Source organism: Rhinopithecus roxellana, chromosome 17 (assembly GCF_007565055.1).
Source record: "Rhinopithecus roxellana isolate Shanxi Qingling chromosome 17, ASM756505v1, whole genome shotgun sequence".
Taxonomy (NCBI): Eukaryota; Metazoa; Chordata; class Mammalia; order Primates; family Cercopithecidae; genus Rhinopithecus; species Rhinopithecus roxellana.
The window spans coordinates 96,988,651-97,004,075 of record NC_044565.1 but is presented as its reverse complement, the minus strand read 5'-3'; the positions used below and the strand labels follow the sequence as shown (position 1 = coordinate 97,004,075).

The 15,425-nt window shown below is 42.3% G+C and overlaps 1 protein-coding gene across 3 annotated transcripts in view; it reads right to left on the bottom strand.

The window, feature by feature from the left end:
* Positions 1-15,425, bottom strand: part of TGFBRAP1 (transforming growth factor beta receptor associated protein 1) — a 65,692-nt gene that overhangs the window by 40,969 nt on the left and 9,298 nt on the right. The window contains exons 1-2 of one of the 3 annotated variants that reach the window (XM_030921489.1): positions 7,734-7,772; positions 2,870-3,574 (exon numbers count right to left, since the gene is read on the bottom strand). In XM_030921489.1, coding sequence (XP_030777349.1) covers positions 2,870-3,557 — 688 coding nt within the window. In that variant the 5' untranslated portion in view covers positions 3,558-3,574; positions 7,734-7,772. Of the gene's footprint in view, positions 1-2,869; positions 3,575-7,733; positions 7,773-15,425 lie in introns of those variants that run through there. The other 2 variants (XM_030921488.1, XM_030921487.1) reach the window with 2 other exon arrangements.

The window sequence follows — 15,425 nt, the reverse complement described above, 5'->3', positions numbered from 1 at the left end:
AGAGGTTGCAGTGAGCCGAGATCGCACCACTGTACTCCAGCCTGGGCGAGGGTGGGGGGAAAGAGAAGACCCTATGACCAAGCGAAAGAAGTCAATCTGAAAAGGCTACATACTGTATGGTCCCAACTAGATGACACTGTGGAAAAGAAAAAACCCATAGAAACAGCAAAAAGATCAGCGGTTGCTGGGGCTTAGGAGAAGGAAGAGATGAACAGATGGAGCATAAAGGACTTTTAAGGTGGTGAATGGATTATGAATGACACTATAATGGTGGATTCATGTCATGACACATTTGTCGAGCATGGTCCCTAATATGAACTATGGGCTTCGGGTGCTAACAACATGCCCCCGTACCACTGTCGTGTGGATAACGGGGAGGGCAGAAGGGTCCATGGGAACTCTGTGTACTTTCCCCTCAGTTTTGCTGTGAACCTAAAACTGCTCTAAAAAATAAAGTATATATATATATTTTTTTAAAAGTGAAAATCAAGACATATACATGAAATAGTTTATGACGGGAATTCTTGTTGTCACAAGAAAATGTGTTTGCACTCAGCACTTTGAAATGAGGTGTCTATACAAAAACTCTCCAAGGATAAAAAAATACCAGTGTTAAAGGGAACGCACTCTCGCCAGCATCCCTGTACCATGAACATATACACGAATTATAATATGAGCCACCCCTGGCTGGAAGAAAATACCAGGAGACATCACTAAGGTTAAAGCGCTGATTCTTAATTTTGATAAGGCTGTCCGGAGAATTAGGTAAGGCCACACAAGAACCACTAAAGCCCCTTTTGAGGAGCTAGCTACGAAAAACTTTTTGGTGGGATGAAATGACAGGACATAAAAGAGAAAATGTTATGGACCTGACATTGAAAATACTTAGTGAGCTACTTCAACTCCTTTTTATTTTTATTTATTAATTTTATTTCTTTTAGACAGAGTCTCACTCTGTCATCCAGGTTGGAGTGCAGTGGCACGATCTCAGCGCACTGCAACCTCCATCCCCCAGGGTTCAAGTGATTCTCCTGCCTCAGCCTCCTGAGTAGCTGGGATTACAGGTGCCCGCCACCACACCAGGTTAATTTTTGTAATTTTAGTAGAGATAGTGTTTCACCTTTTGGCCAGGCTGGTCTCGAACTCCTGACCTCAGGTGATCTGCCTGCCTCGGCCTCCCAAAGGGCTGGCGTTACAGGCGTGAGCCACATCGCCTGGCCTCAACTCCTTTTTAGAATGAGGAGCAAAAACAATCAAATGACAACCCACCCATGTGGGAAAATCTTACCAGGAACGCTTACGGAGTTTTCTGTTTTTTTTTTTTTTTTTTTTTTTTTGGACAGAGTTTCACTTTTGTTGCCCAGGTTGGAGTGCAATGGCGCGATCTTGGCTCAACGCAACCTCTGCCTCCTGGGTTCAAGCAATTCTCCTGCCTCAGCCTCCCGAGTAGCTGGGATTATAGGCATGCACCACCATGCTTGGCTAATTTTGTATTTTTAGTAGAGACAGGGTTTCTCCATGTTGGTCAGGCTGGTCTCGAACTCCCAACCTCAGGTGATCCGCCTGCTTTGGCCTCCCAAAGTGCTGGAATTACAGGTGTGGGCCACCATGCCCGGCCTGAAGTTATTTTTGTGGTTATTTACTTAAAAGAATTTTCCCACTGTTGGAGTGGGTAGATAGGTAGACATGAGCAGGAGTGAAGAGCCCCTGAGAAAAGGGAGGTCTGGAAAATCCCATGTCTCAGAGACCATCAAAAAGATGCATGCTGGCCAAGCACCGTGGCTCACGCTTGTAATCCCAACACTTTGGGAGGCCAAGGTGGACAGATCACTTGAGGTCAGGAGTTCAAGACCAACCTGGCCAACATGGGGAAACCCCATCTCTACTAAAAATACAAAAATTAGCCAGGCATGGTGCTGCATGCCTGAAATCTCAGCTACTTGGGAGGCTGAGGCAGGGAGAATCGCTTGAACCTGGGGGGTGGAGGCTGCAGTGAGCCAATATTGTGCCACTGCACTCCAGCCTGGGCAATAGAGCCAGACTCTGTCTCAAAACAAAACAAAACAAAAACAAACAAAATGCATGCTAGATATGAGGAGAGAGGAGAGAAAGAGGGTAAAGGAGAAATTCCAAAGAGACATGCAGGTGCAGTAAGTATGGACCTAACTGCTGTACAACCTTCCTGGGGTGGAGGTAATGAGCAATGCAGCCATTAGGTGGGATTCACATCCAACACCAGCTGTACATGCGTACCAACTAATAGTAAGAGAGGGTCCCACAAGCTCAGGGTAGAAATTAGGCGGGAGAAAAAGGCGGGGACTTAAGGCAGACACGGGAAAACCAGACAAAGGAAAAAGGCACAAACTTAAGACAGAGGTGGGAACTTCAAGAAAAAATCCAGCATCATAAAAACCTGATGCAGAACTCTCAGGGCTGCTGGCTTATTCTCTCAGCATCCCACTCTGCCTCATCTTTCAGAATGTGCTGTCTCCCTCCATATAAACTCTCTGTTCTCTATTTCCCTTCATAAAGCTCTCTGCTATCTCTGAATTGTCTCTTGGCCAAAACCTTTCTCCCAAGATGACTAAGGGCTGAGAATATTCCCCCTTCCTGATAACACCACCAGAGCTGTCTTCAAGCTCCATTTCAGTGTGAAAGAAACTGCTTTTATGACTCCAACCCCATGTTCACAGAACAATCGAACTGGATTTCATTAAGCACTGGTCAAGCACTGCTGCCTCTGTCTTGCCACACATGCCCAATGTCACTGAGGATTTATTCTGCACAGCGCCAATCTCACTCTCCAGTTTCAACATGCAGTCACGGAGGCCACCCAAAAAGACCAGGTGCACAAATGCATCCTCCTCACCCAGCCCTCCTGGGCCCGCCAGCAGGAACTCCTGTCTCCCTATCCTCTTGACGATCGGCGGCCTCTCCTCGCTGCAGTAGGGAAACAGGTCCTGGGAGACGCCTGTGCTGTAGTTGTGGATGATGTACTGAGTGGTCAGAGCCAGACACAGGAAGTGGCCGTCCACAGCCACAGCAAGGGGCTGCTCGGAGGTCGACACCTCCTTGACGATCTGCACCCGGTCCTCATACACCAGAAACATCTGGATGGTTCTGCGTTTGACAGAGATGATGCAAACTTCTACACAGAATGGGTCCCCACTCACAGGGTTCTCATTCAGTGCAAACGTGGCTGCCCCCTTGATGCGGGCCCCTGAGGGCACGGGCTCGAGGTTCAGCATGTTGACCAGGCTGATGGAGTTGTCACACAGCACCAGCAGCCTGTTGAGTGCTGAGGCTGCGCGCAGCTCGTTCACGGGCTTCTTGAAGCCCAGGTGTCTGTGCAGCTGTTTGGTGGCAGTGAACGTGGCCGGCCCAGCAGGCACTGGCCTCTCCTCCAACAGGAAGTGGTAGACGAAGCAGTCGTTGGTACCCACGTAGAGGTCCCTGCCGCAGCACTCCACACACTCTATGTTGATGCGCTCCTTGTCGCCCATCAGCAGCTCCCGCTCCACGGCAGAGACAAGCGTAAAGGCTTTGATGTTCATCATGTCTACTGGCTGATCTGCTGGAAGAGAAAGAGGAAAACTAATTTTAGAGGAAGAAGCAGAAACAGAGGTTGCAATAATGATGCGTGGATTCCCTAGCTATCATGTTCATTAAAGGAAACCATTCCACGCTGTCAAAAAATGGAAAGAAACCACTTCCCCACTGACCTTCCCCATCGGACAGCAAGAGACCCCAGCAGAAAACCACACATACACCCCTCCACACACACCCATACACACACACGCATGTGCTTGTGATCACAGGCCATCCTGCTCAGTCCCCACACAGAGTCACCTGAAGCCTCCTCACATTGCTCCTGGCAGACACGCTTGCAGGCAGAAGACAAATGCATGCATTCACCCACAGGCAACATAACAAAAGGATTTGTGAGGCAGGAGGATGACTTGACCCCAGGAGCTGGAGGCCAGCCTGGGCAATATAATGAGACCCCATTAAAAAAAAAAAAAAAAAGGATTTCTGAAAAAGGCAGAAATGATCCTCATTGATCTTCCCTGAGTTTCTACAGCTACTTGAATATGTACTTTAGTCAATGAACACAGCCACAGTCGCAGGATCCTGCCAGGGACACTGAGGCAGGTGCCAGGCCTTGGATTCCTTTGTGTTCTTCCCAAAAAGGCAAGTGCATCAGCCCCAGCTCTGGAGGAAATGTATTCATTTGGAGAGTAAAGGTGTGCCTTGGAGCTCGAAAGGCTTTCAGGTGGCGAGTGGAGCTATTTAGTGGATGTGTGGACTGGTCCCTGGCTCCCACTGGAAGTGAGAGCCTGTGGCCTCCTACTTCATTGTCTGTGGAGAACTGTGGCTTCACACTCCACAAAGTCAGAGGGAGAAGACCAGGCAAGGTGGCCTTTTGGACTTCTCAGGCGGCCAGAAGCAAACTCAAAGGCACAGTCCCTGTAATCAGGAGCAGGGCAGGGGATCAGAGAGCTGGAAAGAGGACTGCAGAGAATGATGGGAGCTGCAGGGCAGCTGGGAAGTGAAAGGCTCCCTATCACTATCACTTCCTCACCTCAAGCTCTCTGAACATGGAACAGTGCTGCTTCATGATAGCTTAAGTTCCTAATACTTGGAGGCATTCCAGCAAAGTGGGGACGACCTCTCAGAAATATTCAAGAAAGGTTCACACATCAGGGAAGGGAAGGAATCAGAGAACTTCTTTGGTGCCTTTCAACTAGAAAATTGTGGAACTCCACAATTTCTTGTCTGCCCCCATCCATGGGGGCAATGTCAACTACACATGAGTGAGATTCCAGCCCCCTTCCCTATCTCAACAAAACCCCCAGGAGGGGGGTACCCCAGGGCTGAGGAGGCTTGTCTGTGGACACGTCAGTCGTTCCTGTTTGTTTCCCATTGCTTGAGCAAATTACTTGTTGCTATGGTCAGAATGTTTGTGTCCCCCTAAAATCCATATGTTGAAACTTATCCCCAGAGTGGTAGTGTTGGGAGGTGGGGCAACTGGGAGGTGATTACGTCATGAGGGTGGAACCCTTACGAACAGCATTAGTGCCCTTATCAAAGAGGCCCCAGAGAGCTTATTTTTTCCTTCCATCCACTGTGTGAGGAGGCAGCTGGAAGGCACCACCCTTGAGGGATGGACCCTCACCAAACACTGAGAGTACCATGCCTCGATCTTGGACTTCCTGGCCTCCAGAACTGCGAGCAATACATTTCTATTGTTTATTAATTACCTAGTGTATGGTAGTTTGTTACAGCAGCCTGAATGGACACTTGGCTATTCCAGCCTCAATTGCTTCATCTGTGAAATGAGCATAATAACGGTACCTACTTCACAGGATTGTTGCATGAAGTAAGTCAGCTCATGTGAAATGCTGACAGCCGGCACACGGCACTCAAACTTTTGGATCTCATCATCAATACTATGATTCCCTCCTGGTCTGGATCAGCTCCTATTCCTCTCTCAAACTACCAGCTTGTTTCTGATGTTTATTTCCCAAGCTGGGCACCAAGAGATTAAACTATGCTGTCTTCTGTCCTCAGATATGGGTAACCCATTCACCTCCACCAAAAGACAGCCTGCATCATAAGCCAGAACACATACTCACACACACGCCCCACCCCTAAGACATCTTCACACTCATTTATGGGAGCTCATCTTCACAGAAACTATGGAAAAGAGATGGGGGAAGTGTAGAGGAAGGCTCAAAAGGCACCACAGAGAAGGAATCATGTCCATCTACCTCGGGGCTATGGGAACATCCCCAGAATCCCAGGTGAGGCCGGGTGCAGAACTCCTGCAGGCTTCTACAAATAGTCTCTGGCACAAACAGCTCTTAAAAAACGTCATGTATTTGTCCCAACCAAACACAACCACCAAAACCCAGACAATATTTTTTTCTCCATTTAAATGCTAATGAGTAAAACCCAGATATTGAAATGTCGGCTTCCAGACATCTAAGTTAGTGAAAGTGAAGTAATACAAAAAACTTCTTCCTTCATTGATTAATCAATCAGGGTTGTCTTTTTTAAATGGCAGGAGTAAGCAGTTCTGCTATTTAAAATATAAATTGTGTCTTACTTTGCGGAAGGAATAGAGAAACAAACTCTGGGCACCTATAATCAAACTCCTTTTATTTAGCTTCTTAAAAGTATATTATCTGGCCGGGCGCAGTGGCTCAAGCCTGTAATCCCAGCACTTTGGGAGGCCGAGGCGGGTGGATCACGAGGTCAGGAGAATGAGACCATCCTGGCTAACACAGTGAAACCCCGTCTCTACTAAAAAATACAAAAAAAAAAAAAAACTAGCTGGGCGAGGTGGCGGGCGCCTGTAGTCCCAGCTACTCGGGAGGCTGAGGCAGGAGAATGGCGTGAACCCGGGAGGCGGAGCATGCAGTGACCTGAGATCCGGCCACTGCACTCCAGCCTGGGCAGCAGAGCGAGGCTCCGTCTCAAAAAAAAAAAAAAAAGTATATTATCCATAATTCCAGCCCCTGTCTTCAGTTAGCACAAGAGATAAACTGAACACATTTGCAGTAAAGAATATTATAGAAAGAATCAAACTCCTCATATTTAGTCTAAATCCTGGGGTAGATAGAGAAGGGGAGAGGGAGAGAGAGCTGTAAAAAAAAATATGGTTTACTAAAAAGTCATAACTCTATATTTAAAAAGAAATGCAATATTGTTTCACTATCTAGTAAACTAGCTACTCAAGCCTTGCTAAAGATAAGCTTCCTATTACAGGCCTTTAAATTAAGGACTTGCTTTGGTAATTAAATGGTAATAATGCAGAATTACATGGAGGTAAATGAAAGCTGAAGAAGTAACATGCTAGCACTTAAAAATGACTTATTCTTAACCCTGTCTCTACAAAAAAATATAAAAAATTAGCCAGGCATGGTGGGGCACACGTGTATTTCCTCCTCCCCAGGAGGCTGAGGCCGGAGAGTTGCTTGAGCCCAGCAGTTGGTGGCTTCAGTGAGCCATGATGGCACCACTATACTCCAGCCTGGGAAACAGTGTGAGATGCCTTCACACAGAAAAAATAAAAATAAAAAAAAAAAGAAAAAAGAATTAAAAAATTGGCTAGGAGTGGTGGCTCATGCCTGTAATCCCAGCACTTTGGGAGGCTGAGGCAAGTGGATCACCTGAAGTCAGGAGTTCAAGACCAGCCTGCCCAACGTGGCGAAACCCCGTCTCTACTAAAAATACACACACAAAAAAAAGTTAGCCAGGCACGGTGGCGGGCGCCTGTAATCCCAGCTACTCAGGAGGCTGAGGCAGGAGAATCGCTTGAACCCGGGAAGCAGAGGTTGCAGCGCGCCGAGATCACACCATTGCACTCCAGCCTGGATGACGAGCAAAACTCCATCTCACAAAAACAATAATAATAATAATAATAATAATAATAATAATAATAATAATTTTAAAAACTATTTTTTTAAGCAGTGCGAAAATTCTCTCCATGACCTCATTCACATGATATATTTACTTAGATAAAATATGAATCATAAAAAGATAGATAAACTTTAGGCTACACCTCTGTATTTTCATAAATATAACCTGCTGGGGTTCTGAATCAGCAAAGTTTCAACACGGTAATAAAAGGAAACATTTCTCTAAGGTGTACAATTCATACTTTACAGTGTGATCTCAAAATGATCTAAAATTTAAACTTTTTGTTAGAACTTCACTTTAAGGCTTACCTATAATCCTAACACTTTGGGAGGCCCAGGCAGGAAGATCACTCGTGCCCAAGAGTTCAAGACCAGCCTGGGCAACATATTGAGACTTGATCTCTATTTAAAAATAAAAATAAGAATATTAAATTTTAAAAATTCACTTAAAAAGTATGATTATAATAATTTAAAAGATCAACATTTTAATGTTTTTTTAGAATTTCAAAATACATACCCAGGTAAGGAAGAGATTGGAAAATGCTAGTATGCTCAAGGACCATAATTTAATTAAAGCTAACATTGCATATGTAGCAAGCACCTCTAAGTGTGCAAAAATCTAAAATAAACAATTATAAGACACAATCCCACTTCCTAAGAGTCTCTCCGTCCTATTAAGGAAATAGGACTAGAAAAATAAATCAGTAATAGTATAAAGCAATATGTGCTAAGGGTCAAAATAAAAATATTAGTAATTATCTCCTACCAGGTTAAGAATATGCACATTGTCATTTTAAAGATTTTCCCACTGGTGATAATCAGAATCTTAGTCAGCATCTTTAAAAATGCTAATGTAAAAATACGAATCTTTTTCTACAAATGTACACAGAAACATTATCTTTTATTCAGCATCTGGCATCATTTTAAAAGAACTGATGACTTTTGGCCGGACATGGTGGCTTACGCCTGTAATCCCAGCACTTTGGGAGGTCCAGGCGGGTGGACCACCTGAGGTCAGGAGTTCGAGACCAGCCTGGCCAACATGGTGAAACCCCCTCTCTATTAAAAATGCAAAAATTGGCCAGGTGTGATGGCACATGTCTGTAATTCCAGCTACTTGAGAGGCTGAGGCAGGAGGATCACTTGAACCTGGGAGGCAGAGGTGGCCGTGAGCAGAGATTGTGTCACTGCACTCCAGCCTGGGTGATAAGAGTGAAACTCCGTCTCAAAAAAAAAAAAAAAAAAAAAAAAAGAACTGATGACTTTTGGCATCTTCCCTTACTCCTCAGGAAGTTTACTAAACCTCAGTTCAAAAATGACAATTCTATTCTTTCTGGCTACACATGGGGCTGGGAGCCACAGATTTTATATTACCTGTAAGTTTCAAAGAAAGTTTCTGTGTTCTTTACTTGGAGACCTGTTACAAAAGCTATATAGGCTTCTAGAGGCCCCACTTCTTTTCACAGCACAGAGCACTGGTTACATCCTGATTTAATAGACACTGTCTATCCTACAAAGCAAGCACTGGGTCCAGATGGATCTCCAAGCAAGTTCCACTAAACACTCAGGAACCACTTTATTCCAATTTCACAGAATAAATGTTCCTAAGGATAAAAAGATAAATGAAAGAGGGAACATATCCTTACTTTATTTTATGAAAGTAGTAGAAAGTAAAACTTTGATATTCAAACCAGATAAGGATATAGGAAGAAGGAAAATCACAGATCGTTCTTACTCACAAACAAACCTGAAAAAACACTGAATATTAGCACATGAAATCAACAAATATATATTAAAAATATAATATGGCTAAGTTGGGATGCAATATTGGTTTACAGTAATAAAATCTGTTCCTTTAGCTCACCACATTTATAAATGAAAACAACTAATTATTTCAATAGATGCAGAAAAAGCATTAAATAAACTCATAAGATAAACAAAATAAAGTAAATAAAATTAAATACAATTTTAAAATCTTTCCTTTTGAAACAAGGAACAAGACAGGAATGTCTACTATTGCCATCTGTTATGGGTTGAAATGACTCTTCCCCCACCATGCTGAAGTCCTAATCCCCAGTACCCGTGAATGGGACCTTATGTGGAAATAAGACGATCAGAGTCATTTAGGGTGAGCTCTAATCCAATATGACTGTGTCCTTATAAAAAGGGGACATTTGTACACAGAGACAGACACATACAGAGAAAAGACAAGTGAAGACACAGGAAGAGGAAGGACATCTATAAGCTAAGGAATGTCTGAAGTTCCAGACCTTGCTCTCAGATTTCTACCCTCCAGAAATGTGAAGTAATAAGTTTCTGTTGTTGAAGGCACCCAGCCTGTAGTACTTTCTTACAGCAGCCCTAGAAACTAATACACGATCTCAGTTCAACACTGTATTAGGAGTCTTTGCCAGTACCACAAAACAAGAATAGTTATAAAGAACTGAAAACAGGCTGGGCTTGGTGACTCATGCCTGTAATCCCAGCATGTTGGGAGGCCAAGGCAGATGGATCACCTAAGGTCTGAAGTTCGAGACCAGTCTAGCCAACATAGTGAAAACCCATCTCTTCTAAAAATACAAAAATTAGCTGGGCATGGTGGCAGGTGCCTGTAATCCCAGTTACTTAGGAGGCTGAGGCAGGAGAATTGCTTGGACCTGGGAGGCAGAGCTTGCAGTGAGCCAAGATCACACCACTGCACTCTAACCTAGGTGACAGAGCAAGATTCTGTCTCAAAAAAAAAAAAAAAAAAAGAATTGAAAACAAAAACATAAAATTATAATTATTCACAAATGACATTACTGTTTACACAGAAACTCACAAAAAAAGCTATTAGAATTAATGACTTTATAGTTTAATTTGTTTTAAAACCAAAGTAGTTTGAATTTCTAGCCCCAAAATTACAAACTTGAAAAAAAAAAAACTTACAATAGTAGCAAATATAAGGTATGAAAGAATTATCTAACAAAGATATTTAAGATCTTTATGGATAAAGTAATAAAATTTTATTGTTTGACATTAAGGAAGACCTAAATTATCATCTTGGAAGGCTTTTCTGCAGAAATTGAAAAGCTGGTTTTAAATTTTAAATGGAAAGCACAGAACATAGCATAGTCAAAAGTCTTGAAAATGAAGAACAAAACTGAAGGACCTACACTAACTGATTTCAGAATTACTCTAATACTACAGTAATGAAGACATGAGGATAGACAAACAGGTCAAGCCCCAGACTGGGAGAAAAATGTGTAATGCATATATCTGGCAAACGACTCATATCCAGAATATAGAAAAACTCCTACAAACCAATAACAAGAAGACAAACATTTTAAAAATGGGCAAATGACTCAGACACTTTCACAAAAGGCATATGAACGGACCAATAAGAACATGAAAAGATGCTCATCATCTTCAACCAAGATATTTATTTTAAGCCACAATGAGCTATCACTTCACACCCACTAGAAGAGCTACCATTAAAAAGATCGCCAACATGAAATGTTAATAAGGACGTAGAACAACTGGAAATCTCATACGCTGCCGGAAGGAGTTTAAAAGGGTAAACTTTGGAGATCTGTTCCGCAGTTTTTTATAAACTTAAACATGCATTTGTCCAGTTACGCCACGTTTAATATTTCCATTTCTCTTGGGTATATATCTATATCTACAAAAAGACATGTATAAGACATAAGATATGCACAGCAAGCTTATTCATATTACCCCCAAAAAAGGGAATGGCTCAGTTTTCCCCACTTACCTCCATTTAATTGTGGCATATTTATACAGTGGAATACTACTTAGAAATAAAAAGAAAGAAACTACTGACAAAGGCAACAAATAGATGACCCTCAAAAACACTGAGTGGAAGAAATCATGCCTATATTGTATATTTCCAATTACCTGAAGTTCAAAAGTTGGCAACGCTAATCTATAGTGACAGAAATCAGAACAGTGTTTACTTTGGAAGGAACGGGGTGACTAAGTGGAAAGGGACACAGCAAACTTTCTGAGTAACAGACATACTCTGTATCTTATTTAAGGTATTACCTATGCAAGTGTATGGAGTTATCAAAATTCATTGACTTTTGTGTTCTGTGTATTTTACTGTATGCAAATTATGTTTTTACAAAAAAAAAAAAAAAATCCCCTACCTGATCCAGAGAAAAAAAAAGTGCCATTCCAATACAAACTCTTACAGGTACAGGGAATGTGTGTGTGTGTGTGTGTGCGTGCATGCGTGTGTGTAGGTGTAACTCCAAAAGCAGATTCTAAAATTCACATGGCAGACTGGTAGCAGTGGCTCATCCCTATAATCCTGTAATCCCAGCACTTTGGGAGGCCGAGGCAGATGGATCACCTGAGGTCAGGAGTTTGAGACCAGCCTGGACAATATGGTAAAACCCAGTCTCTACTAAAAATACAAAAATTAGCTGGGCGTGGCTGTGCACACCTGTAGTTCCAGCTAGTCAGAAGGCTGAGGCAGGAGAATCGTTTGAACCTGGGAGGCGGAGGTTGCAGTGAGCCAAGATTATGCCACTGCACTCCAGCCTGGGTAACAGAGTGAGACTGCGTCTCAAAAAAAAAAAAAAAAAAAAAAAATTCACATGGCAGAGAGGGCCAGAAAAAGTTAGATATGTCTGAAAAATGGCCAGGAGATTTGACTCAACAGATAAAATATAATCAGAAACCATGGTAAGATAATGTTGGACTATCACAAGGCCAGACCTAGAGAACACATCTGGGTGCCCAGAAACAGGCCACGCATATGTGGAAACTTGAAACGTGACTTGGGTGGCACTGTACATGTGGGGCATATACCATGTATACACATTTACAGTAAACAGTGTTTGGTGTACTGGATGTCCATACAGAATATAAGAAAGCTAGATTCTGCCAGGCGTGGTGGCTCACACCTGTAATCCCAGCACTTTGGGAGGCCGAGGTGGGAGGATCACAAGGTCAAGAGATGGAGACCATCCTGGCCAACATGGTGAAACCGCATCTCTACTAAAAGTACAAAAATTAGCAGGGCATGGTGGCAGGTGCCTGTAGTCCCAGCTACTCGGGACGCTGAGGCAGGAGAATTGCTTGAACATGGGAGGCAGAGGTTACAGTTACAGTGAGTTAAGATGGCACCACTGCACTCCAGCCTGGAGACAGAGCAAGACTCCATCTCAAAAAAAAAAAAAAAAAGAAAGAAAGAAAAAAAGAAAGTTAGATTCCTACCTTACACCACACATCAAAATTATTCCAGGTGATTAATATTCTTAAGTATAAAAGACATAACTTTGAAACATTGGGAAAAAAACAAGAAAAAATATTCTCATGACCTTCTTAGGGTAAGGGAGAATTTCTAAAATAAGATATAAAAAAGCACAAACCCTAAGGAAAAATGATAAATTCTCCTATGTGAAAATGTACTGTTTCTGTTCTTCAAGAGACATCATGAAGAAAGTGAAAAGATAAGGGGAAAAGAGAAGGGCTGGAGAGAAGACACTGACATCATTCATCTGACCAGAAACATCTGGATGATGTGGGAACTCCTGCAGCAAGCAAGTCAAGGATCTAACAGAAGGATGGGCGAAATACACAAACAGGCCTTTCAATGGAGAGGAAACATGAATATCCAATAAACACGAAAGAACACAACCTGACTAGCATCTGGAGTTCGCAAATTACAACTACGGTGATATTTCATTTTCTACCCATTAAATTGACACATATTTGAAGTCTGACAACACGAGGTGTTCCTAAGAACACGGCACAATGAGGAGGCTCCACTGTGCTAGGGGAAGGTTTGGAGCTGGTAAGGACAGGTTTTCATTATCTAGGAAGCCCCTGCCATGGCTGAGTAAGCCATGACTCTACATCTAGGCATTTGCCTTACTGAGTCTGTTTTGTGCTTACCAGGGCAAAGAAAGTTCACAGCAATCCTGTTTGAGACAGGGGAAAACTACAAACAACTCATGTTTCCTCAGAGGCTGAAATACTGTACAGCTGCAAGAGAATGAACTAGAGCCGCCCACAAGGATGAATCGTAAGGGAATTTTAAGGGAATGCGGAACACAAATCTGGGAAGGATGGAACTGGGTATGGGTGTGCATGAGATTCCCAAGGGTCAGCAATGTTTTATTTCTGAAGCTGGGGGTTGCTTTTATTATGACTCTCTATATCTTATACAGATTACAAATATCTTTTTATAGGCATTAAATATTAATTAAAAATATATATGTACATGTAGAATGTATAAAATTCTACTCATTTCCCTAAACCAGCTTACCCTGGAAATAGAGAAAGAATCTGTTTAATAAACCTGGTGGAATTCACAAACTGTATGTTCCTTGTTAAAAATTGGATTGCATGGAAGCACATTTATCAAACAAATAAGTGATTTATAATTTCTTAGTTTATCTAAATGCAGTGCTTAGTTTATTTTGTATCCATATTTCATAGCCATTTCTCAGGATATCAAAGTCCAACTTGGGGCATTCAGCCTCCCAAAGTGCTGCAATTACAGGTGTGAGCCACTGCGCCCGGCCAAGAGCAATTTTTTAAGTAGAAAATCTAGACATAAAAAGAGGCTTGTAGGCTGGACGCAGTGGCTCATGCCTGTAATCCCAGCACTTCGGGAGGCCAAGGTGGGTGGATCGCTGGAGGTCAGGAGTTTGAGACCAGCCTGGCCAATATGGTGAAATCCCATTTCTACTAAAAATACAAAAATTAGCTGGGCGTGGTGGCAGGTGCCTGTAATCCCAGCTACTTGGGAGGCTGAGGAAGGAGAATCACTTGGACCCAGGAGGCGGAGGTCGCAGTGAGCCGAGATCACACCATTGCACTCCAGCCTGGGCAACAAGAGTAAAACTCTGTCTCAAAAAACAAACAAGCAAACAAACAAAAAAAAAACAAAAGAGGCTGCTTGTAGCTCCAACATTAACCATGTAAATATTAGCACAACACATATATAAGATTTTAATATATATGTTTAACACATATAGGTATGTATATGTTTAACACATTTATACATGCGTGTGTGTGTATATTTGTTATGTATTAAAATATGTATTTGTTATGTATTGAAATATATATATGTTATATATAAACATATATCTGCTATACACACACACACATACATATTATATACACACATACATAAACACACACACAATAGGAAACTCCTATCTGGTACAGAGATAAATATATTCTCCCAAAAGAATGCTATGACAAACTGGTATTTATTAAGATGGGCTCTTTACCAGTAATTATTCTCGAACCAAAGAATGACACTTTGTTATCTGCTCTACCAAATAATGTCCACCTGTGAGCCAACTTTAAGACTGGCCTGGTGTCCTCTGTGTCTGCAAAAAGCGCTCACGTTTTCTAATTACTTCACAGCTTATAAATGAAACAGACTCTTCGGAAAGCTATGCAGCTATATGTGTACCAGAACTTCATCACCCTGGGGGAGGAACCACAAAAGTCAGCCCTATAATAGAAGGCACTGTCCTGTGAATAAGCTCAAGACTAATTCTGTATCTGCATTTTAAAAAGGACATGCTACCTCAAGTAAGATTTGTTCTTTTCTCATTTTACAGCAAGAAGTTTGTTTGTTTTTTTCTTTATGATAGTCCATCAAAAATGAATAGAGATCAAGTGGTCATTCTAACATTTGGACCAAAGCCAGGTCAGATCTGAAGGCAATGCAGAAAGGAGGCAGGAATGTGGGCCACACACCTGAAACACTAGGTCATTATCCTCCTTATCACACACCAGAAGGTAGTTCCCTGCCCAAAAGATAAACTCCAGACAGCTTAAGATGTACAGCTCTTAAAATTTTAACCTCAGCCAAACTTTCCTCCTTTATTAAGAAAAATTATAGCTATTAACCTATTCTTATGGTTCCATAATATCAGTCTCTTGTTTTATAAGCTACAATCAGTTCGGAATTGCTGCTGAGTTCCAAACAGCCTGTAAGTGTCCAAGGGACTCCACAAACCAAGCAGTTGT